Source organism: Pipra filicauda, unplaced genomic scaffold (assembly GCF_003945595.2).
Source record: "Pipra filicauda isolate LSUMZ 115617 unplaced genomic scaffold, ASM394559v2 scaffold149_size4050908_pilon, whole genome shotgun sequence".
Lineage (NCBI taxonomy): Eukaryota > Metazoa > Chordata > Aves > Passeriformes > Pipridae > Pipra > Pipra filicauda.
Window position 1 is genome coordinate 3,190,897 of NW_024103984.1, and position 24,938 is coordinate 3,215,834.

Genomic DNA, 24,938 nt, shown 5'->3' on the forward strand with positions numbered 1-24,938 from the left:
AATGGAGAGAGATGCTATTACACAAACATAGACGATCTCTTCAATAACTGAACCATATTCCTTTTTAAACAAAACATTTTAAGCTGTTAATATGCTGATACCAGAAGTAATACTCACAGTTGCTTATAACTCCTCCAAGTGGGTCACCCTTGAAATCAAACTCAATATCCATGTATTTTCCCTGTGAAAGCAACATATTTTAAGACTATAAGTTCTGTTTAAGAAAAAATGCTCAAGACATTTTTTAGTTAGTTGGTTGGTTTTAAAGGTTAAAAGAGTTAAAAGATCTGACATCTCCTGTACACTCCATCAGAATTCTGAAGAACAGAAAATTATTCAAATCTTCTGAGGCATTATCACAACCAGAGATTTTTATGAGAACACCTTTAATCAGTTCTGTAAAGCAACCTGAGCAATTTGCTCAGTTTCTAAGGTTATATGAAGAAAATGCACAGTATACAAACTTCCATCAGAATGCCAAGAACACCAAACAATACCTGTAGCCATTTAGGTATTACCATGCTTATTAACAGAAGAATGCAGGAAGAAATTATCTTCCACACAGACTTATTTTCTCAATGGGAAATCTTACTGGAGCATGAATCAAGGCAGCTAAAGGACAGCCACTCAAGTTTGGCCTGGAGGACTGGCTGGCAATCATGGGACGTCTGTCCCTAAGCGTGTGCCTGCCTTGTAAAAGTGATGGATTTTTCCCACGGAACTCTTTCCCTCGTAACTCAGGAGACCAGAGGCAACAATTAACAGACTGTCACCGCAAAAATGATTTCAATTTTAGCTGCACTGGCGCAGTGTGTTTCCTTGACTTCTGTTTGACTTTTCCACATCACAGAAAATTGCTCTGGTCTTTGCATCATTTTAATTTATTTGACAAGTGTTTAATGTAGTAACAGTTACATTTAACAGTGACAAAATGGACTGTTTTCCTCCCATACTGTGTAGAAAAGGTAAAAGCAGAGCAGCTCGCACTGGCGAGGAAGTTTAGAAAGATAACTGCTAGTAGGAATTCAACTAAATTCCACCCTTTGGCACATACTTAACAGAGGACACTGTTCAGTAGGAGGGTGGTGAGGTGCTAGAACAGGCTGCCCACAGAAGATGTGGACGCCCCATCACTGGAGGTGTTCCAAGGCCAGGCTGGATGGGGATTTGAGCAACCTGGTCTAGCAGAAGGTGTCTCTGACCACAGTGGGGAGGCTGGAACTGGACGATCCTTAGGGTCGCTTTCAGCCCAAACCATTCTATGACAAAAAGTGCATATTGAAAAGCCTTGTGTTTATACTTCCTCATTTGCTGCATTTAGAAAGAGATTACGTTTTGTTTGGTTTTCTATTTTGCTTTTAATTACAGAACATAAAAACAGGCACTTTACATTGACCCAAATATACTTTTTAATTTACTGGGTATTTTGTCAAGATCAGCTTGAATATACTTAAATTCTATTCTCCTTGCTGGCAGCTGAGGCAGGCTAGAGAGGACAGTACTTGTACTGTCTTGTTCGAAGTTAATTCTGAGCCGATTCAAATTTCAGAGATAAAAACTTATATCTGATAATTAAATTTTCATTTCCCAAGGACTGGGCCAGCTGGGTGTTTCCAGAAGTATTTTTAGCTTTGTGTTTATAAGCAAGGACTTGAAAGGCAAAATAGTAGCTCGTTGCACTTTGTCCTAGAAAGACTTCTGTTTGCAAACGGCACCTCTTCTCTTGGCTGTCTCCTCCTCCTTTATGTAGCACATCCTCTCTGATAACTGCATTGTTTCTACCCTTTCTACCAAAAAACAAAATCTCTAGGGGTGCCTCAAATTTTGGCCCTAACCTTGTGATGAAGATCCTTTCCTCTGTTCACAAGCAGAGGCAATAACAGCGGCAGAAGGACCATTCATGGACATAGAGCATGGAGAGAAGTCCCCCACGTGGGGAAAAAAAAAAAAAGCTGCCCTCCAGTCTCACAATATCCCACAATTTTATTCATTTGTTTTTACTCACAATGAACCATTTTTCCAGTGTATTGATTCGCCCTCTGTTGTCTACTTTACACATCTCTCAATATTACTCTTCTGGACACAAGTGAGCAAATGAGAGAGCTGCATTCAGTCTCCTGATTTCAGCAGGAGAAACTATGATGAGTACTCTCACTTCTGAATCTCCCAAGTCTGGCTTCAACTTTTTTTTTTCTCCAATCCCAATCATCTCACATTCAGTTTCATGCTAAAAAAGCCTGAATTCAACCACTTGATTGAATAAAGAGTTTAAGCAAAAAAGTAAAGTTATGTTTATATTAAAACCAAAGTTGTAAACAAATTTGGAAACATTATAGAAAGCAAATGAAAACCTAAAGTAGCAATTTTGACCAAAAAATTATATATATAGGAATGGAAAACAAGATCACATGAAAAGATTGACTTGCTAAGCAGACCAATTGCTAGACACATGGTCGTTGACATTAAAGCCACCAGTGCCAGAAAATTAAAGAATCCAGCTGCATTTTAATTACGTTTTCATCTGGTCCCAGACTGCCACATCCTAATTTTTGTCTTTCTTTTTTAGCCTCTACTTGGATTTTCAATAGATCTCTATGCCCACACCAGAAACCAACAATATTTCTGACAAAGAGGTGAAACGTTTTATAAAGAGGGTTGACTGATAATAATACTCCACTAACACACTGGGGAAGGAGAACACATTCAAATGTACAAAATGAAATTCTGATTGTTGCTAAAGGTGTTTGCCTTCTTCAAAGGCACCACAGTCCTCAGACAACTACAAGAAAGTTCTCTCTCCAAATTATTCATTCCCTCCTTACAGATGCCTTGATGGCTGATACGAGGCAAAACAGAAAAAGCCAACAGCATAACATGCTCCCCTAAAAGAATTTCAAATTCAGCCTTGAAGAAAATACTTACAAATCTAGAGGAGTTGTCATTCCTCACAGTTTTGGCATTTCCAAAAGCTGGAGAACGAGAAAAACAAATATGACAACCAAATGTATCAGTAAAAAAATATTTAAATGCTAAAATATCTGTATCTGCTTATATATTTAAAGGAATTACAAACTTCTGAGAAACAATACCCCGTTCATTGTATAGGCATCAGTCACTGGAGACAAAGTGTGACAGACATGACACATGAGAAAACACCTATGGAAGTGCAAAGAAGTTTTGTCTCAACACTTCCTTTGTTTAAAAAAGTGAAAGGAAAACATACAAGGGGAAATGGTTCCAAAACAAGACTGCACCCAGATTAAGGGTATATCCTTGGTGTTTGAATCAACAAATTTAAAATTTTATTACCCAAATAACTTTAAATATAGGAAATACTTCTTTCTCTTCAATTTGGAGAAAGAAACAAATCTTAGTTCCCACAACAGAATATGTTAAAAGACAGAGGTCAGAACTGGGAAAATTACAGAACTAATCTTAAAAATTGTTTGCATGGGACAGTTTAATCAATGCTTGGAAACTGATTTATTTATGCTATTCCAACACATTTATCCTACCTTAAGCTGAATATTAATCAGCTGAAATAAATAAGATTTACAATGAGAGTTTGTCTTTGGCTTGGCCTAAACTATCTTTCTGAATAGTTTGGTTTGAATTTCTTTAGGTCAAGTTTTATGATGGGCATTCTACACTCAGATGGGCAGTCATCAGCTTAGAACACGGGCAGGACAAGAACTCAGGTTGGAGGACAATTCAAGCTCTAAACATCACACATTGTCTGAGCACACTGAGTCAAACAGGAGTGTCCCCTACATCAAGTATAACACTCATATTCCAACAGGAGACTTTATTTATCCCAGTATTTATTTACATAGCATATATATTTTCAAAGATCAAGTAAAGTCAATGTTTTTTGGACAGAAATAAATACATGCCTTTAGGCTTCTATAAACTTGCATGAGTAGACTCATTCTTGACCAAAGAACTAGAGCCAAAATGAAAAGTTGGTTCCTCCTGAAGGCCAGGATAAGTGAAAGAATTGTTTTTAAAATCTTTATGCCCTGCAATAAATCATCTTTTCAACAACCAAATCTCTGAGCTGCATTTTCTTAAACACAGTGCTGAACAGTAGAGTCATTTATAACTGCACAGAGTCAAGCACAAACGTTCCATTATAAAGAAGGAGACGCATTCCTTGGTTTTCCCTTAAGTTCATTGTTTCTAAAAGTTAATTTACAGTAGCAACTGTAGTTTAAAAAAAATAATCCCATAAGACAAATTATGCATATGTAACATTTATGTCATTTTCTTGCACTGCAGCTCGACTGAAACAGAACTACATAACCAAAGAAAAATAAATCTGACCACAAATGCTTAATTTCTGTCTAAGACATATATAAGCAGCCCAGCTCGCTCAGCTTTTATTCCTTGTGGAATAATCCAGTGTCCTACCTTCCAAAAGACTAAACAGGCAGTTACTAGTACGTCAAGTGGAACAAATAATCCTTTAAAACAATAAAGCAATCTTCTGTAAGCTCAGTCTATTTCTCTAGCATTAAAACAAAGATTCATAAACCAACAAGAAATCAAATACATTTGGCAGTCCCTGGGGAACAATCTAGCTTTGGCAAGAAAAGCCTTCATACCTCCCATGCTATTTCTGCCTATATCTGAAATGTGCTTCCAGAACGGCGATAAAAGCAACACAGCTCTTCTCTGTGAATCCAAAACAATGGAAGGTTGCAATCCCCCCATTCAGCTTTAAGTGGAACGTAGCTGATCATCAGAGAAAGGCTTATCCAGCACTTCTATTATTCTTAAATGTTAACATTTCATCCTTTCTTTGCAAGTCTTTGTTTACAATTTTTGTTTTTTGTACAGTCAAAGACCGTGTTATAACCACCCAGTTCCACACTGCTCTCTGCCCACTTTTTCATTCCCTTTCCTTCTTTTTTTTCACTTTTTCCCCTGTTCTCACTTGCAGAGTGCTTGTCTCCTGTAGACTCCAAATCATCGCATAGCAGTCTGGATAGCCAGGCAATAAATGTAACATTGACACTCAACAGTCTTACAAACACCACATATCATCTGGCCACAACACAAAATTATTGCAGAGCAGTCCTGAGACTTTGCCTCAGCACTGCAATAGCTTTGAGAATTTTGGGAAAGACTGAGCCAGGAATTGACACAATAGACCTAAATAAGTCAACGCTAACCAAGGCACTTCTGAAGGCAATTATTAGACAATGGGACAAATCTGCAAGCTTTGAGGATTATATATGCTATCTCCAGGAAAAATTAAGATCCTGTTTCTGGCAGCCAGTACCTTTAAATTAAAATTACTAATTAAAAAAAAAAAAAGTCTTTCATGGGAGAGCAGGAAAGGCAGCTGTCAGGAAGACAGGCCAACAGAGTCACCAGACCCAGGGAACAATAAGTCTAAGGGAACAACAGGCATGCATATGGATTGGCTTAGTTTTTTCTAAGACCCATTTCTTCACCCTTTTTTTTCCCAAAAGAAAAATAATGTCTTACAGAGCTTGTTTGTTTACTAGAGACTACAATAATATGATTTGGAAGGAAATGAATCAGAGGGACTGAAGTCAAGTCTTTTGATACAGCCAAGCATCATCAAGGCAGGGTTAAGAAAGGGTAAGCCCTCAGAGAGCAGCAGGAGGAGTCTGGGAAGTATGACCTAACTTCCTAATCTTTCCCTTCATGAGGGAAACCATTTTCTTCTCAAGAAAACCTACCCGTAACTGAATAAAATCTTGCAGCTGTATTCACAGAAAGCACCTCCTATGGTTTTGGACACCAGATAACAATGAAACAACAGGCACAGTTTTCCAAACCAGCTCAGCAGGAACACTGATATGCACGGAGGTAATGCACTTGTACATACTCTATGAGACTCTTACCTTCAAGAACTGGATTTGACTGCAGAAGTTGTTCTTTTACTTGATTAACCTCTGCCCCTTTTCCACACACAGCAGCTACATATGACATGACAAGTTTGCTCGCCTCTGTGGGGGGAGAGCCAAATAAAACAGTGATAAGTATTGGCAAAAAGGCCATAAAACTGTTTGCAGACTAAATCTCCATCACATTTTCTCAACGCCAGACAGGAACTGTAAGTACATTTAATTTCACTTTTCTTCTACACTGTTGTACCATCTGGAAATGCAGGAGGAGCATATCCTGCTATGAGACCCATGCAGTTACATCAGCAATCTCTTGATTTAAATACCTAGAGCCTGCCCAAACTAAAGAAGCCACCACTGGCACATTGCCTGCTACTTTTTCATTTAGCCTCAATAAGAGGCATTCTTTAAAGAAAGAACATTATCCTTTGCTAACATGCTGGAAATGTTTTAATCTAGCCTGAAAAAAAACAGGCTCAAGCAGTATCAAGTCACAAAATTTAATCAGTTTATATCAGCAGATACACAACAAGTACAAACATACAACACTTCTACAGGTGTAATTACAACTTTACAGTACAGTGCAAACAACTAACTGCAACATCACATAATGTGCTGCATTCTGTTTGAAAGTATAACCAATAGAGAAAGTGAAGCATTCATTCAAACAGTGAAATGAATTTGAAGGTACAAACGTTTAACAAAGTCTGGAACAAGTTTTGGACTCTCAAAGCTGGGTTCATATACAGACAGAAACAAATATTAAATAATCCATCCAATCCTAATATTTCTGCTGGTCAGGACAAAGATCAGCTGAAAAAGGATTCTATCTACGAGAGAGTCTGTGATGGTATGATGCAAGATAGTGAAATTTGAGGCAATATCGGCTGATATACAATGTAATTACTAACAGCTGGAAACCCTATCAACTCATGACTGTGGCCATAAAAAAAATCATTACATTATATTTGTAACAGATCTTCAGAGATCTGTTACAAATTTAAGGGTCTCGTTTCAGGAAAGAACTGACAGATGAGAAGTTATACCTTGGATTTTGATTTTTTCCTATTTAATCAAATTTATTTGTTAGTATTATATTACTACCCCATATTGCAGAGAAAACTGAGAAAACCTGCAAACAGGAAGCAAATGAGGAGCAAGAATTATAGGTGTGTCCAGAAGGCCTCCCATCTCCTTTAACCACAACTCGAACCCAGCTCTCATTTTTAAGAATCTGTTCCCTTCAGAGCTTGGAATTATTAAATTATTTAATTTGAAATATTTCCTAAAACACTCAACTTCTTTAAGTAGAGCTACCCAGTCACTGAGAGAAGTGTCCACTGAAGCAGCAAATAGGCTATTATAATAGTATACACATAATGACTGCAAGATAGGCTTTGAACATCAGTGAAAGAAAATAAAGGCCCTTTCCTTTAATAGGAACTCTGTTTGGTCCAAGAAAGACATCAGGAAGGGAATCATCACCTTCATATCTCAAAATGTTTAAATAGACCACTTGTTCTTGCAATGTATCATCTTTTCTTGCCCAATGTTACTATCGACTAACAATATAAACAAGCAGTGAAACAAAAAACAAAATCAGAAGTAAATAAAAAGATCCAACTGGTGATGGTTGAGTTTCAGTTCTTTCAATGCAAAAATGCCAGATGCTCTGGCTACCAAAAATTTAAAACAGTGTTACATAGTATCTGTACTAAGAAGTTTGTTTCCTCAGCTCCAGGAACTTTTTCTATACCCTCTCAGCCCTCCTTTCTTTTTTTTAAATGAAAACTTGACCTCTCGGCTAATGGTCTCATTTCAGCAACATTAGTTACATCAAACTTTAGAGAATACCACAGATTCCAACTTGATTACTGACTTGAATTTCAGACTTTATATTATTATAATCTATTTACCTTTATAAAGAAGGAACAATTCATATTATGTCCCCTACAGTTATGAAAATTACAGAACAGTCAAAATCTCTATACAAATCAAAACCTATCATTAACAAATGAATAAATGAATAAAATGTGTATCTCAGTTTATGAGGTGCTTGATAACTCACAGTTCCTGAGGAAATCAAGACATTAAAAAATACTAATATAGAACTCCTTTCTAAAGTCTGAACTTCTAGACAGAATATCAGAATCATATTAATAAGAACTTGATTATTTTAATACACATTTTTACTGAACACACGTGTTTTACACAACACTGAACTGTAAATAAGGATTATATTACAAGACTTCAGGATCTCTCAATTGGATGCCACTGATCAAAGAAAACCAAAGATGAAGCCTACACTTTATATTTTCACAAAAGGCTTGGAAAGCGACTTCTTGTTACCCACTTTAAATCTTGCTCAGAATAACACACAAAGCTCCACATATTCTCAGAGTCAAAGGAAAAATCTCTCAAATTACTTGGAAACAGATGTATGCCTTCCTACCCGCTGCCTCTTTTGCAAGTCACCTCTGTTCTAAATTGCTACTTCAGAAAATAACCGGCTTCTTTCTTTTTTAAGGTCTACCTAAAATGTACTGCAGTTATGCAATCCTCATTTGATTTCTAACATTCCAGTTTAAAAACTAGCAGTCATTTTCAAGGAAATTTCAGCTTTGCCTGAGAAACAGAGTGTTCTGGAACACAGGCCTATCTTAGAACTGCAGCTGAGCACAGTGTGCAAAAGGCTGATAAAATTTCCAAAGTAATCAGCTACTATGATTTCTTTTCCTTAGATAAAGAACATAATCCAGTTTGAATGGATCTATTTATCGAGAGACAAGTAGAAGTACCGAGTCTGGAAAACCAAGAGCATTCCGTTTTCTACGTCTTCCTGTTTCCCACCAGCAGAGCCTAAGTGTTTTGTGGCCCTTACAATACTCTGTCAAAAAACAGCACTACTTTGGTATGACTCTGCATACTGATGAGGACACTGTATTAACATGGGGTAGGACTTCATCCTGGTGACAATGTGAACAAACACTAGTTTACAGGAGTTCACACCTACAGCAACCAGCATGACAGCACTCATTTTCTGCAATGGCCAGACACAAAAAGATACTGATATCTCTCAACTCTTACAGACTCTAGCATCACTTTGAAAGACTCTGAATAACTCTGAATGTTTTTCAATAAGATCCAGACTGCTCCTTACCTGTTTTTCCAGCTCCGCTCTCTCCTGTGATAAGGATGCACTGGTCTTTGTCCTGGTCCCTTAAAGATCTGTAAGCCTCATCAGACAGAGCAAAGCTGCAAGGAAAGAAAAAGTCAATTGAGAACTGGAAGAAAAAAAAAAAATCAACAATAATTACAATCTGTCCTTGCACATCCAGGCAGGGGGGAAAAAACCCCAACAAAACAAACTCCTTCAAGTGCTAATGTTCCATAAGTGGTGAGGCATTCACTTTTCAGAACATAAAGCCCCACAGAAGCAAAATGGATATTTTTTCTCAGAGGCTTACTCAGACTTTCTCCAGGAGCATGCAAGCATAATCTCTAAGTTTTTCTTAAGATAGTCAAAACAAAATAACAGAACTTTAGGGAAATGTAGCAAGCTTTCTTCATTAAACAAAATGTCATATTCTTCATTGAAAAAATGTCAATGCATCAGCAGGACATGTTCTGTCTGAAGACATCTAAGGAAAAGGAAACAGGAGAATCCTGAGCACTAAGAATACAGTAAGCTGCAATTTCAACTCAGTATGAAGAAATCTCACAACCTTATAAAGCATTTTAAGCCTTTGGGTATAGCTGGATTTTGGAAGAATACGCAGAATTATTTCCCAATAACTGTGTTCTTAACTCAGTAAGTGTGATGTCATGTAGTGAACCTAAAGTATATAATAACAAACATCTTTCCTGTACCAAAGGTGTCTTTTCCTGGAGCTCAGAACATCATGACCCTGAAATTCCTGGGCTGCAATTTGAATCCAGATGTATTCTGCTGCCATGCAGCAACATATATTTTGCAGACATGCAGATGCCTTCTTATATTTAGTTTTATTTAGCAGTAATTTTGAGACAGAGAAAGAGTAAAAGATTTTCTTTCCAATGCATTTTTCAATTAATGGAATAAAGGACTCCAGAAACTAAGCACTAGAACACCTTGGAAAGAAGGACATAAAAGCAAAATCCAAATAGAAAGGCACATGGGCATTACACAATTGAAGAAAAAAATCTCATAGTCAAACATGGTGTATTTTTACATGAAATAAACATCTATTCAACAGACCAAGGGCTTTGTTACATTACTGCATCTAGTAAAATATTTACTCTTTGTATGTACTTAAAAGTGTTGTTTATTATTTACAGCAAACAAGCCACGTATGAAAAACAGAAATGAACTCTTAGGTCAACATAAAATGCATAATCGTTGCAGGTTCAACACACTTTTTAGAAACCTGATTCTTTATTCTACAACAGTTCAGGAGCTTTGCATTCAGCTGATAACTGCAAACAGATCAAGTATTTGTTTTGAACAACGTAGTCATGCAGTGTTTTCACGGGCAACCACAGCCCCTTTACAGAAAAGCAAGCTCTTTGTCATGACACCAGTTAAGGGAAGCACGAACAACACAATGCAAGCAGTGAGAGCCTTTTCTAGAGGCTCCTACTGCTGCAGTTTGAAAGTTTTAAATATTAAACCTACATATACTAATATTTATTGCTACCACTGTCCCTTAGCTCCAGGCTTCTCTCCCCAAAAAGTTTATGAAGAGTATGTCATGCTGTCCCCAGTTTATCATCACATGTATGTACAACACCATTTCTATTTCCTCATCCCTCACCAGTACTAGACTCATCTCATATTTGCCTAGCTGGGGTTTTGGTTTTGCTTGCATGTTTGTTTTTATGGTCTCATCGTGTTACCAGCTCAACCACCCTGCAAGAGACCAGCGTACCAAGTGAGGGCTATTTTGAAAAGTTTGGAAAATGGGTAAATAAAATACCTTACAGCTCCTTTGCCACTAAACAATAAAATCTTCCCCTCCCTCCCTAGTACCTGCCAAGGATGCTTATGTCGTTGATTCCCCCCTTTTTATGTCCCCCTCCTTTCTTCTCTCCTACAGCACATCTGCCTGCCTAGTTACACGAGGTGGGTCTTCGTCTCTCTCACTGCTTTTCTCACCAACTTACTTTTGTCCAAGGCACTAAATCACAATTCTTCTCTCTGCACAGATGGTTGGGCCATTCACTTAACACCCACGATCAAAGGTCATTAACTCCTTTCGGTACATATACCATTGAACCCAGGAGAAAGACTGATTTCCCAAACCTTAATACTGCTATGGTGATTGAAGCATTTAAGCTCAGTAGTTCAACGGGAGGTGAAAATCTGTTTACGAGAAAGTAGCAGGCTGTAATGTTTTTAGCATTACAACAAAGTTGGATTGTGAAGTGGCCAACATGCTGGAGAACTAACTAAAAAAATAATATTCTGCTGCTGCTGTGAGACCATGACACAATTTCTGGCATCCATTTTACTGCCCGGAATCCAAACTACAGTAGCAATAACACTTTACCAGACTCTCTTACAGGATATGTTTAGGAAATTAATAATGTTTGTTGAACACTGCTGCAGATACACTTGTAAATTGAAGAGTACAAGGCGCAGCACTCAGAAAAGCTTATGCCAGCACACATTACCTTTTTGCAAGGAAAAAATAAAAAGCAACAGGATGAAGATGAAAGGAATAAACTGTGCCGAGCATCCATGGGCCTTGTGAGACAACTTTAACAGTAATGCTGTGATTTCCACAGGTCTGACCAAGAAAACTGACTTTCAGCAAGAAGATAAGACTCTGAGATGCTTTTCTTAGAGACTAGATGGCTCATTCTGTGCCTGCTGTCCCTCAAACAATCTCAGCCATCAACTAGACTTTCACTGTTGAAACAACTTTCTTGGCAGTAGTTTCACACCAGAAAATGAAGTCGGCATCAAGCACAGAGAAAGTATTCTCTTTGTTGATATATTGAGTTATGCGTTAATCAGCTTAGTACCCATTCATCTTTTCTAATACACTGAATTTAAGTTTCTCAACAGCTCCTGTCAAAATATATTTTACTGCTTGATGTATTTATTAACTCTGCCTGCACTGCATAGTTAAAAACTCCAAATGATGCTTTTTCTCCTTCTTCCCCAGAGAAACTAAGAGTCTAATACTGCAATGAGGCCTCTGAAGTTGGAGAAGAGAGGAGGATTTAATCCAGTTCTGGTTTAATCCAGTCAGAGATGCTTGGCATACAATTTACACAATCCACCAAAGCCTAATACTCCACCAGTATATCAAATATTACCTACTACAGACAAAAGAAAAAGTAGGTATCAAAAGTTACCTAGTAGAAGTGTTCTAAAATCTAGCAGTGATGTTTCAACCAGTGTTCCAACAGTTCAATTGGAGGAGGAATAACCAAGAGTCTATTTAAACAATTAAGATTTCCTTGTCCTTCTGGCACTGAAGAAACAGCATAAGCACATTTATGTCAGTCTGAACAAAGATCTTTACCTAAAAGAAAAAGATCTATTCAAGTATCATGTTGACTTTCATGGCACACCATTATGCCTTACAGTCCTTCCTATCTATTATTGCCTTCCATATTTACAATAAAAAAAACTAAACAAAAACAAACTTTCAGTCTTTTAGTTCAAACTCCACGTGATCAAAAAAATGCAATTTTACGCTGTTCCCTATTTGTTAAAAAAAAATTTCATTCAACTTTATTTTAGTTTAACACATTTCAGTGATCTACAGACCACAAGGAATCCCACTCTTCTTTTTAGCAACATTAAGAGACATGGCTTTGTAAAGTCAACATTTGCAACTATAGATTTAAACCACATACCACTCTTCGAGCCACCTCACAATTACAGAGCCTAAGTAAAATTTTAGAATAGTTTGTAGTTTAAAAAGCAGTTATAAACCATGTGTTTCGAATTAGCTGGTGAGTGTGTCAGCAGCGACAGTTACCATACCTTATAATAAGCTCTCCTTTGATTTTTAGGTTTTCATAAAAGAAGATGACATTCTCCTACCACAACAAACACAGAAATATTTACTGGAGTTCTCTTTTAGCTAAGACTTAAGTATAGAAGCAATTTGAAATCGAAACGCCACCCACACCTAGCTCAGTAAGAAGGCTCTGCTTTTTTATAGCAAGGCTTTTTCAGCCACAAGCTCCAGATGGCCAGATCTGTCACAAAGTCCTAACCCAAAAATTCTAACAAAGGGAAACAGCATAGGCCTCCAAGGGGAATTTCCACAGGGCTCTGGCAATTTTCAGCATCTCTATGCTAAAACATAAACTCGGGGTCAGGAAGAGACAGGAGCAAGGTTCCCATGCACTCACGCTGAAACAAGCACCACGTGCTAGGGCTGCATTTGAACCCTCCAGATTACACTCACAATTACACCAGGGGTATAAAACCCTTGCTCTTACTGTCAGAAATTCAGCTCACGGGAGCAGCTTTTCTACCATCTTTTTCCTTTAAGCAAAAAATCACAAGAATCAGTATTTGCCAGCCTTTGGTTCTTCTTTCTGCTATCACTTTCATTCTTTCTCTCATTTTCCTTAGCATTCTCAATTAACAGTAATTAGTTAGCACTACTTTAAATTCCCTCCAATTGCTCTTCTCATGCACTAATAGAGTCAATTCACTTCATCCCATCTTCACCAGCTGTTGCTTTGATTCAGAGATTCTAGGTCCCCATTTTAGAACATCTATTGCTTAATCTTGGCTGGCAACTGACACCTCATTTGCTACTTTCAAAGGAAATTAGAAAAATCTCTCTTCTTGACCATTCCAATTCCATGTGGAGCAGAGCTCTGGTACCAGGGTTCATTTCTGCTCAGCTGTGTCTAAACACACTGGCAGGATACTAAAAGTCAGTGCTTATCAAAGACTGTATACCATGCTAGACTAAAAAGAACAGCAGTAAAATGTAAATTGTAGATACACCTTTAACATAAATTTTACATAAAATACAATTCAATTATTTCAAGTTTAATTAAGAGCATAATTTGATTTCCTTCCTTCTCTTTCTGAATGCACAGAAGTGTTCAGTAATAGGGTAACAGCAAAGTAATTATTTCCTTCTCTCATACTATGCAGTGGGAAAACATCAGAATCAGAGTTTGTTTGAGTATAAAAACAAACCTGAGCTGGAAAGCGTAGAAGGAAATTTTATAAGGTACTTAGAGGCTTTACATTGTAAATCATCACTATATATGTTCCCCCGCGCATTGAAACTCAGTGGAAAATTCACCATTCAGGGAAAACAACTGTAAGATACTATTTATAGTATTAGCTCATAGTGCAGAATCATTTAATCTAATTGCCCTAAGGATAAAAAGTGTACTCCCATTTTCCATAATTACAAACTGTCTCATGTTCAGCACTTTGACACACTTGAAAAGAAAAGGTTGATTAGCTTGCCACTGGAGTGAATAAAGTAACAGCTGAATTGATGGAGCATCAGCTAGGATAGACCTTCACAGGCAAGCAGCTGCTCTTTCAATAATGCCAATCAGGAAAAAAAAACCAAAAAAACCCAAAAACCACCACCAAATTTAAACACGAGGATAAAGAGGTGTGCTAAGACAGATGGAAAACCTTTTCTCCTATTCATATTCTCCATTTTTATTTTCCTGGTGAGCACAGAAACCTGTTTGATCAACAATACCACATGGCTAATACAGCAGAAGGGTACCTCCTGCGTAGACCTTCCTGCTTTGTTATTCACATTAGCAACTGTGACGTTATTAGACGCAGAATAAAGCCCAAAGCTGTGTAAATCAGCCTATTTGATTTGTAAGAAGCAGCAGTAATTTACAGAAGGGAAGGGACAGCAAAAAAGGGAGGGGGAAAAGGACAAAGCCACTCTTGATTTTCAAGAGTACAACACTTCAGTACACAGGCTAATATTAAGCCAGAGAGATTTATTTTCTGTTCTGGTAGACTGGGAATATAATATACCCTCCAATGCCCACACATACACCGCAGGTTTAGAAGACTTGTTTCAGGCCAATAGTCTGAGGTCTGGACAAAAAGAAAAAAAATGTTTTTGCTGAAAATCTCATCTTTCTCAGACTGAGGCAAATTTTAGACATGTTTAATGGACTTCAACTCAAAAACCTCCCTACAGAGAGGTTCAGCCAATGCTTCTTCCCCAACTACTGTGCCTGCACAACCTTGCAGCTCATCACAGTCTGATCCTTTTCCCTCTCACAGGATGTCACCTATTTCCATTTCAAGGCAGACTTTATCAGTTTTGATCACTTCCTTTTACTGTAAGTAAAAAAATTACTATTTTTTTAAACCAACAATGATCTTTTCCCAGCACTGTACACAAGAGCCAAAAACGCAGCCATTGATTTTCTGCCTATTTCAACAACATCTGAGGAATCTTGTTAGAACTGCACATTAGTTTGATGGAAAACAAGATGCCTGCCTTTTACCAGGAGCCTATGACACAGCTGTTGCCTTATTTTCCTTCAACTGGTGCAAAACAGGATCTCTGTAGCTGAGGATGATCACATCACCTTCCAAACCAGACTACAATCCATCTAAGTTTTAGCAAACCTGGTAAGAGTGTCCACATCCCATTCAACAGCTCAGTGCTGTCAGTTGATAGGGAAATACACCCAGCAGACCATCAGGAGACTGACCTGGGCACGAGCCCAAGGTTGGGTCCTCCAAAGTATGTAAGACAGTGGCAGAGGGGAGCAGTAGGCAGAGCCTTGGTGATGCAGCCAGTAAGTCCAACCCCTGTCCTGGCAACACATTAACCATGGAACACCAGGCTGATTTTGGTACTCCAGGGCATACCAAACCAAACTAACATGGACCAATACCAGCTGTACACACCATAAACACCTGCAGCCGCACACAAACAACAGGTGTAACTCGTGACTTAGTTTGCCTAAAGAAGGGAAGTAACTCATGACTTAATTTGCCTCAAGAAGGGAATTAAAACAGCAAACTCCTACTGGGAGCAGGTTCTTGTCAGCTAAAGTGAAGATACACATAAATCAAGGCTGGGAAGCAAATACCACCTTGCTTTTCAGAAGAGCAGCTTGGCTTGGACGCCCCCTTGATTAGTCCCATTTTCCTTGAAATTACATCAGCCAGCTGGATGGCACATAACTATCACCTCCCCACCCACACTAGCATCAACTGGTAAATCCCAATTCCCAATTGTTTGTAACCAAAACAATCTCTCACTCCAAATACTGGGCTGCATTATGCAAGGCAGCCAACCAGCTCCTGCATGGTCACACGGGAGGACACAGAGAGGTCTCCCACATACCTATACCAAAGCAGTCTGCTGTAACGTGCACTGCAAGGATTTCAGATTTCTTGGGCATTTCTGTTTACAAAACCAATAATTTTACTGTCCCCTTGAAGGGAAGTACAGGAAGTGTTTTCCACTGTTTTATCAAAAACTGTATTTAATTAGCTGTTTATTTGCTAAGATAAATCAGCAATTGCATGCTTGATTTAATGACTGTCTAAACCGGCCAACTCCTTACGCTCAGTGTTTTTACTGCCAAACTATATGCTGAAGCCATATTCATAGCCATATTCTGCACCAGAAGTTCCAGGTTTTTCCCTGCACTGCCAACCCAACTGCACTACACGAGCCTGTGGCCACTGGCAGGGAAAGCAGTTTCATGGCACACCAGAAGTGCTGATGGCAAGCTATCAGTGTTTCAACATGGACCTTCTGCAGCTTTGCTGTCCCTGAGGCTGGGCTTGTAAAAATTAGGATTTATTCCACTTCCCCAGTTCAAATGGAGTAGCAAGGTCAGACAGCTGAACAGTAAGGGAAGAGAGGTGCAACCTGATTTGCCATGCTTGGCTTCTGTCAGAGTTTAACCAGAGGGCACAAAATTATTTAAAATCCCAGTTTACTGTTTCAACTATGCAGTAGTATATTTGAATTGAGCTCTTGCATATATGTGGAAATGAAGAGCTGGTGGGACAGTGGGGATAGGGGGGAGGAGGAGAAAACAGTCCTTCCCTTTCTGCACTGAAATATCCAGACTCTCAATATTTTTACAGAAAATTGAATTAGTTTCTGTACCTAATACAGGGTGTGTCTGAAACACAGGGAAGTTCACTGGTCAAACACACGTGTTTAGTTCATGTCAGCTTTGACCAAATTTTACATAAAAGAAATATTTTTCCACAGAACAAGAAATGCTTTGAGTATGCTGCTGCACCATGAGAACAGCATGCTATAAGAGGACTCCCCTAATAACACTATAATTCATCTTCCACCTCAATGAAACACTGCAGAACAATTATTCCTCGTTTTTAAAACACGGACTGTGGTTAAACATGGGTCCTTACAATCATCCATAGCTATTTCAGAAAAAACAGGCCCAGGGTACAGGTTAAGTGAGATACTCAGAAGACAAGACTCTATAACCCCATAAGAGGAACAATGATCAATATAACTTGGTTCTTCCTGTACAGATGGGAATATACTATTAGTCACTTTTCTCCTTTCCTTTTTTAATTTATTATTTAAATAGGATGTATCTGGGGGACTGTCCCAGTGAGTGGCAGAGCACTGATTTGCTCCGTTAAAAATGCCAGTGACTTCCTGGTCTCACATATCCCCCCGCAACAGGGCTGTACTGGTTGCAGGGTTTTCCTGGGGCAGAGAAGGGGAGAGTGCTGCTCTTATGATTTCACATGGAAAAATGTTTAGCACATAGTGTTTTATGTCTCTGCCTCAGAAAACATACTCCTGCTCAGCAAATGGAAAATCTTGCTTTTTTTTGCAGCCTTAAGAAGCATCACCCTGAAGTCAAAAGGTAGGAATAAGTAATTTCCTCCCAGTGCAGTAACAGCAGAGATATGGCAAGTCAAGTTTTGACTTCCACAATATGTGTTTATTGTTACCACATGCTCACGCAGGGACTTCTCTCACTGCAAATAATTTTATCGCAGATGTATCGGTGCTTTCCAAATAAGCTTGTTCTACTCTGCTAACTGGAGAGTGAAAAATAAATTTATTCCTTTATTCTAAAGTAAAGAAACATGTTCCAGTACTCAGGGGGAGAAAAACAGTGAAGGAGGGTGTGCAGTTTCACATACTCACTTCATAGAAAGGGACATGCTTTAAAAGGTCTCACCTCACAGGACAACAGCGTAACCTTGCACAACTAAACTCCAGAATGCAGCACACGCCCAAGAGCTACATCATCTCACATAAAAAGATACATCTTGGAGTGATAAGACAGGTAAAGAGGAAGGCAACAGATTGCCAGAGGAAAAAATCCCAAGCACTCCACCAAATTCATATCACAGTACCATAGAAACAGAATGATAGGATGGCTTGGGTTGGAAGGGACCTTAAAGATTATTTAGGTTCAACCACCCCTCTGCCATGCACAAGGTCAGCTTCTTCTAGAACAGGTTGCTCCACAGCCCATCCAACCTGGCCTTGAACACTTCCAGGGATGGGGCATCCACAGCTTCTCTGGGCAACCTGTTACGGTGCCTCACCACCCTCACAGAAGAGAATTTTTTCCTAATATCTAATCTAAACCTACTCTCTTTCAGTTTGAAGCAATTCCCCCATTCCCCCTCATCCTGTCACTACATGCTCTTGTCAACAGTCTCTCTCCATGTTTCTTATGGGTTCCCTTCAGGTACTGGAAGGCTGCAATTTGGTCACCTCAAAGCTTTCTCTTCTCCAGATCAAACAATCCCAGTTCTCTTAGCCTTTACTCATAGGAGAGATGCTCCATCCCTTTAATCATGTGGACTCGTTCCAACATGTCAGTGTCCTTCCCGTCAGCTGCATCCAGCTGAGGACTCCAGAGCTGGATGAAGCACTGCAGGTGGGGCTCATCAGAGCAGAGTAAAGGGGCAGTAGGAGTATTCTCACATCCTCATAGCTATTTGTAAGCTGAAGTTAAGTTGTTAACCATCAGATTTGAAATCTAGGCTTTGTAACAAAAGCTAGAAGGCAGTGGCCTACAAGTTTATCAGAGACAACAGTGACAGAACTGCAAATAAAAATTAATTCAGTTATCTGGAAAATATCTGAAAGGCAATGTCAACACTATGTAATTACATAGTTATGCTGCTACTCTACTCAGAAGGAGTTACTGAATCTTTTTTAATTTTGCAAGTAACTCTTAAGTTCTCTTAACAAACCAAGTAGTTTGTTAAGAAGCTAAGAAGGCTTACGCAACTTAATATCTGCCTCCCAGCTCTCTTTTCCAAACAAAATACCTGTCATGAACCCCCAGGCAAAGTAGGCACTAAAGCTTATTCTGAGCTTCTGAGAGCTTGTTAGCTCAGGTACAACACTGAGCTAATGTGTGTATTCAGTGTATTAAATAGCATTTGCCAAGTTTGTGAATGAGACTTGTGGATATACGTCCAAAATTATCTTTCTATGAATGGTCAAAGCAGGAAATGAAAGCCTTCTTCAGACTGCTCAAATACGAGGCTTCAGTTCAGCCCACGTGGACTATTTCCAGGGACAATGTATTGCACCTACATCCTTGGTTGGAATGCTGATGCTCAAGGAGGATGTCAACTGCACACGGTTTTTTTCATCCTGTGGATACATTCTCACTAAAAGTCATCTTGGAGTAATTATGATCAGTTGCAGCTTGAACTCCACAAGGTTAAGCAACTAAAAATTATTTCTTGAATATGTAAAACAGAAAGTGTGTATACAAAAAAACCCGCAGATTTGAACTAATTTACTGAAATGACCACAATTAAACTGTCTTTGTAGTTCGGACCTTTGTTTGTAAACCCCAATCCCAGTTCTCTTATCTGTTCAAAACATAAGTAAAAGATTATCCAGTGTGCTAGACAGTAAATATTGAGACTGTGTATTTCCTGATTCCTAACATGAAAAAGTTTATCTTTAATAACCCAAACTGTATTAACTATAATGTACCCAGAGCTGAAAAAAGCAGCCTTTTGCATAATGTTGCCCATAAGAAGAGATTGAATGGAAAACGATCTGACACTAAAGGTGGTACAATATCTGAAATTTTAGTGAAGTTTCTTTAAGGTTTTAAACATTAGCCTTGTTTATGCTGTATGTAAAATCACGACAAAGGCTCCTCGCAGAGCAGATGGGCATTTCCTGGTGTGCTCTAAATTGTTCAAAAAAAGAAAAGAAGAAGAAAAAAAGACAACCATTAAACACAACGGGACACTTCCAATGAAAGGACAACAGCTGTTCTTAACTGCAATCTGAAATCCCAGATCTTAAGAGAGTACCACGCTGTCAGTGCAGGAAGGGCATAATGAAAATTCTGGTCCATGAACACGCAACGCATAAAATGGGATTTGTCTCATTTTTGACAGGGCCTCTACCTGCCCTCACTTTTCAGAGGCATTTAGAAAGCAAAATATAGCAGTGTCTCCTTTATAAGTACAAGTCATCCTTTTCAGTGAGTAAAAAAAGCCCCAAAATTCCAATGAAAAGAAAAACGAAGCTATTGGAACATTTAACTTTACGTGACAAAGTGAATTAATTTAAAAAAAACCACCCTCAGCATTTTATATCCTAAAAATACCAGTGGCATAATATGAATGCTAGACAGAACAATCCAGTTCCAGGAAAATGAGAGAAATAGGATCTGGCAAAATGTTACCGTTAATGTAGACTACTGAAGCCTTTACACACATCTCCAACATATATTAAGGTTTTGGGGTTTTTTTGCTTTTTTTCCCTAATTATCATTGGTCTAATAATCTAGCCAAACCCCAAACTTTTTTGTGCTTACAAATAAACACAGACTATAACAAATACACTCATATGCAAAAAAAAAGAAGAGAGAAAGAGATCACCATAGATAACTAAAAGCATTTGACTCTCGATCCCCAACATGACTGAAGTCAAATGTGAAGTATGCTGTGTACAGAGGTATGAGTAAATATTTGAAAACAGTTCTGAAAATGAAGTTATTTTGTTGAGGCTCTAAGCCAGCAGTTAATTCATGAAGGGTGCTTCAAGATTATTTTCCTTTGTACACCATGACAACAATTATAGAGTTACAGAAGCATCTGGAACAGATCTCGAGTTAAGTGTTTTCCTTACAAACTCACTACATTTTAAAGGTACCCAAAGCCTTACGTTTTTGCAAGCTTCCTCAAGAAGCCCACTGGACACACGAATGTTGGCTAGGACCACACCCAGCTCTCCAAAGGAGAAACTGATGGATGAGCAGGCTCTAGCGGACCCAGGTGGGCCCTGCCCAGAGAGGACAGAGAACTGGCAGCAGGACCTCAGGAGCTGTGGCTGACAGCACTGCCAACTGGCATAGCTGTGGACACTTCAGTGGTTTGTAAGCCAGTGGATCTGGTGCTTTTGAATAATTTTGTCATGGCAGAATATGCTTCCGTATCTTCTAAAAGACAGAGAGATGCAGAAGATCGAGACCAGCAGCAGCCAGTACTCTCCATCCCCTGGGGTATTTTGGGAGACAGTGTTGTCTTGATGCTTTTTATATCTCCTGTAGTCTCTATATATACTCCTTCTTAGCCTAGGAAGTGTTTAAATGCCACAAGAGCATAGAAATCCACCCTGACTCCACATAGCCTGTGTGCAAGCAGCTCTGGCAGCTCCACCCCACCTGTGCGACAGCTCTGCTGCTACAATATGGCATTGTACATTCTCATCTTGGACATCCCATGTCCCAGGCACTCACAGAAGAATGACAGCACCAGTGCCATAGAAAAAGGATTTAAAGGGCCTTTTCATTCCTTAATTTAGACAGCACTACTTAGAGGCCTGAAGGAAAGGCTCATTCCACCAAACTTTGGAATCCAGTCTAAATGTCACTCCAGACCATTCTAAAAATTAAAATAAAGTACAACATTCATCTATACACTGTTTTTTCAGGCTGTCTATACTTATTGGATGTTGGGTGCATTTTTGGAGCCTCCTTACAGCCACACATCCTGCTATAAATCATTTCCTGTATTATTCTGTGTTATTACAAATTTTCATGCAATCTAATACCAGCAGCAAACAAGCAACTACTGTTCTTGTCAATAAGACTACATCCACCTCTGGAGCACTGGGGTGAGATGGTTGCATTATGTGCTATCCAAACCCACTAAAACTGCCCTGCTCAAATTTCAGGGAAAAGCTAAATTTATTGTTGTATGCGAGAGAAATCTTGCTTCATACCCTAAGCATTCAAGTCAGCAAATCACTTCCAAAATGCTCTTCAGAGAATGAGACGGCCATTTCAATACAGCCACATGATAACTGCCCTCCTCAAAACTCTTATTTTCTCAAAAGGACTTCTGAGGTCTCCTACCAAGTGTAAAATACAGGAAACTGTGAATCCCATGGGTGGTGTGAGAGCAGACTGCAACAGAAGAGGCTCTTCTCAGGTACAAAGTCTTTTGACTCTTGAAGCAAGTGTGATGCTTCATCCTCTTTTCATCTCTATGCTTGAGGGACTTACGTTCAGGGATACACCATATCCAGTGCTGCCTCACTAGAGAGGTTGAGAGCAATAATCCTGACCCCTGCCAAAATAAGACTTCAATGTTCTCTGTAGGTTTTTTTTTTCATCCCCTTTCTCTTTCAACTAATTCCTAGCATGGGTTTAACAATTAGGTACTGACAGGCCTCCCTAATTGCTATTTATGATCTCTATCAGTCACAGATTTTGCCAACTAACCTCTGAAGTGATCATTTTCCCTCAACCGTATATCTCTTCTGAAAGCAGCACTCAGCTGAGCCACATGAACAAGTCCAAAGACTGAGCCTCTGGAAAAGTAAAGAATTATTAGGAATAAGCACTCTGCTGAGCCACATGAACAAGTCCAAAGACTGAGCCTCTGGAAAAGTAAAGAATTATTAGGAATAAGCACTCTGCTGAGCCACATGAACAAGTCCAAAGACTGAGCCTCTGGAGAAAGAAGACATTGCAAGATGAACAATACCATGGAGGGGGTGGTTAAAAAAAAAAAAAAAAACAAAAACCAAACAAAGGCAAATGAAGATTAGGAAAGTACAAACTGAAACGGAAATGTTAAAATAAACATACTGGGGCAATGAAGGACACTTAAGCATATCACAGGCTCTCACCCCACCACCCCCTTCCTCAACAAATAAAGACAGCTACTATGTATCTTACACCTCTGCTATCTATGGGGAAAAGCTTAGTTTTACATATAGTTAAAAACTATCGTTCACAGCTGAGGCTTTATCATACACTTCAGACAAAAATATTTGCTTTACATCACAGAAGAAAAAGAGTTACTGTAATCTTGGTGTTTCCAAAGACATGCAATCCTGGAACACCAGCAAAAAAAAAAGAAAAAGATAGAAGCAAAAATATAACTTCTATATTCACCACTTCAGCTCAAAACTTGAAAAGGAAACAGTAAACACTATCTATTGTCAGAGTAATTGCAGATATCCACAAGTTAATGATTTGTCCCAATAATTATCTATGTGACAATCCTTGAAATGGGGAACATGAATAAGTTCCTTATTCTTACATTTTAACAAATATATTTGTGCTTGTATTCCATTTAAGGCAAGCTGGATTTCTGGAGTTGCCTGTAAAAGTTCAAGTTTCTCTACATTTGAAAGCTTTACATGCAAACTATTGTCTCTTCAGGAATGTCTGATTTAAAAGAACTAATAACAAATAAATAAAATATACAGCAAAACTGCCCAAGTGGAATTCAACAGACGTCTGATAAAAGCCTTCTCCAGATTTTTACTGTGCTCCTAGTTACTCACCATAAAAACTTCAGTGCATAGCTAAAACAAATGCACGTTGACCAAACCCTCATTTGCTTGTATCTTGCCATTAGCAATACAGCTGCCACTTTTATTTTGTGCCTCAAAATAATCTGTGATTCTTTTAGAGCGAGCAGGTAAGGCATCTCAGAACACAAAGGGGAGCAAAAAGCCACATGCCACCCCACCTCCCAGGGACAGAGACCTGTTAGTAGCCAGGAACTGATGTTAAGATAGGAAATGCATGAAAGCACCTATTCTGCAACCCCTTAAAGCAAATCTGTTACTGGTAGGAAAGTGATACAGCATTATGGTTACAAATATGTGGTACGATAATCTACTTGATTTCCCACTGCATTCACTTCAAAGACACCAGCAGCTGCCTTTGTCACCAGTGAAAATCAATGTGAAATAGCAAGATAGACAGCTTGGCTTGCTCTCATGACCAGTCTACCCACAAGGTAAGCAAAGCAGCAATTACATCAACTGAAAGAGTAATTACATTAACTGAGAGAGCAGAACAGAAATGTAGGGACTGCACAAATCAAGCAGCAAACTGTTTGAACACTGAAATGTCATACTCTGCCCTATCAAGTCAGAGACAAGTTTGATCCTGCCTTGCAGATAAAGACAAAACCAGCAAGATTAACAAAACATCAAAAAAACCCAACAACCCAACAATTAAAAAGCTTGGTAAACTTCCTATTACAACTATGCAAATAGCCACAGACTATGAAAACAAGCATTCCAGAAGACCTAGAAAAGTAACACTTTATTATATGGTGCCACAACAACAGTAGTGTATTTAGAGAGGAACAAACTACTAAAATAAAATCTCTTTGATCAAATTTTATCAGGTGTAACTCTATCCAAAATCACCTGATCAGAAACTTTGTCCCAGAAATTCAGCTTGGCTTCGCATTCAAACTGTGGTCATGGCCTTACTCTAGTTTCCAAAGATCATTAAAAAAAACAAATAAAAGAAAAAAAAAAAGAAAAAAAACCCAAACAAAACAAAACACCAAAACAACCCTGTCCAAACCCTGCAATTAAGTGTTAACTGGCGTCACTGAAAGAGTCAGTCACTCTCACAGACACTCTTGAGGAAACACAGAGCAGATGATTAGGTGTTCCCTCCCTCCCTCCTCTTTGAGATTAGGGCTAAGAAAACAGGTGAACAGATTTTTCACTCCCATAAGTATGTTTCCTTCAATGACCATATATGGAAAAAACCTCCAGGTATGGATTTCCTTCATGGCATTATATACTTCTCTCTTTCCTTCTGTTTTCATTTGCT

The 24,938-nt window shown here is 38.7% G+C and overlaps 1 protein-coding gene across 4 annotated transcripts in view; it reads right to left on the reverse strand.

Annotated features, from left to right (window-relative positions):
* Positions 1–24,938, reverse strand: part of MYO1B (myosin IB) — a 112,687-nt gene that overhangs the window by 54,770 nt on the left and 32,979 nt on the right. For all 4 annotated transcript variants that reach the window (XM_027737479.2, XM_027737483.2, XM_027737478.2 and 1 more), the window contains 4 exons: positions 9,040–9,134; positions 5,877–5,981; positions 2,923–2,969; positions 118–181 (listed from right to left, as the gene is read on the reverse strand). In XM_027737479.2, coding sequence (XP_027593280.1) covers positions 118–181; positions 2,923–2,969; positions 5,877–5,981; positions 9,040–9,134 — 311 coding nt within the window. The remainder of the gene's footprint in view (positions 1–117; positions 182–2,922; positions 2,970–5,876; positions 5,982–9,039; positions 9,135–24,938) is intronic.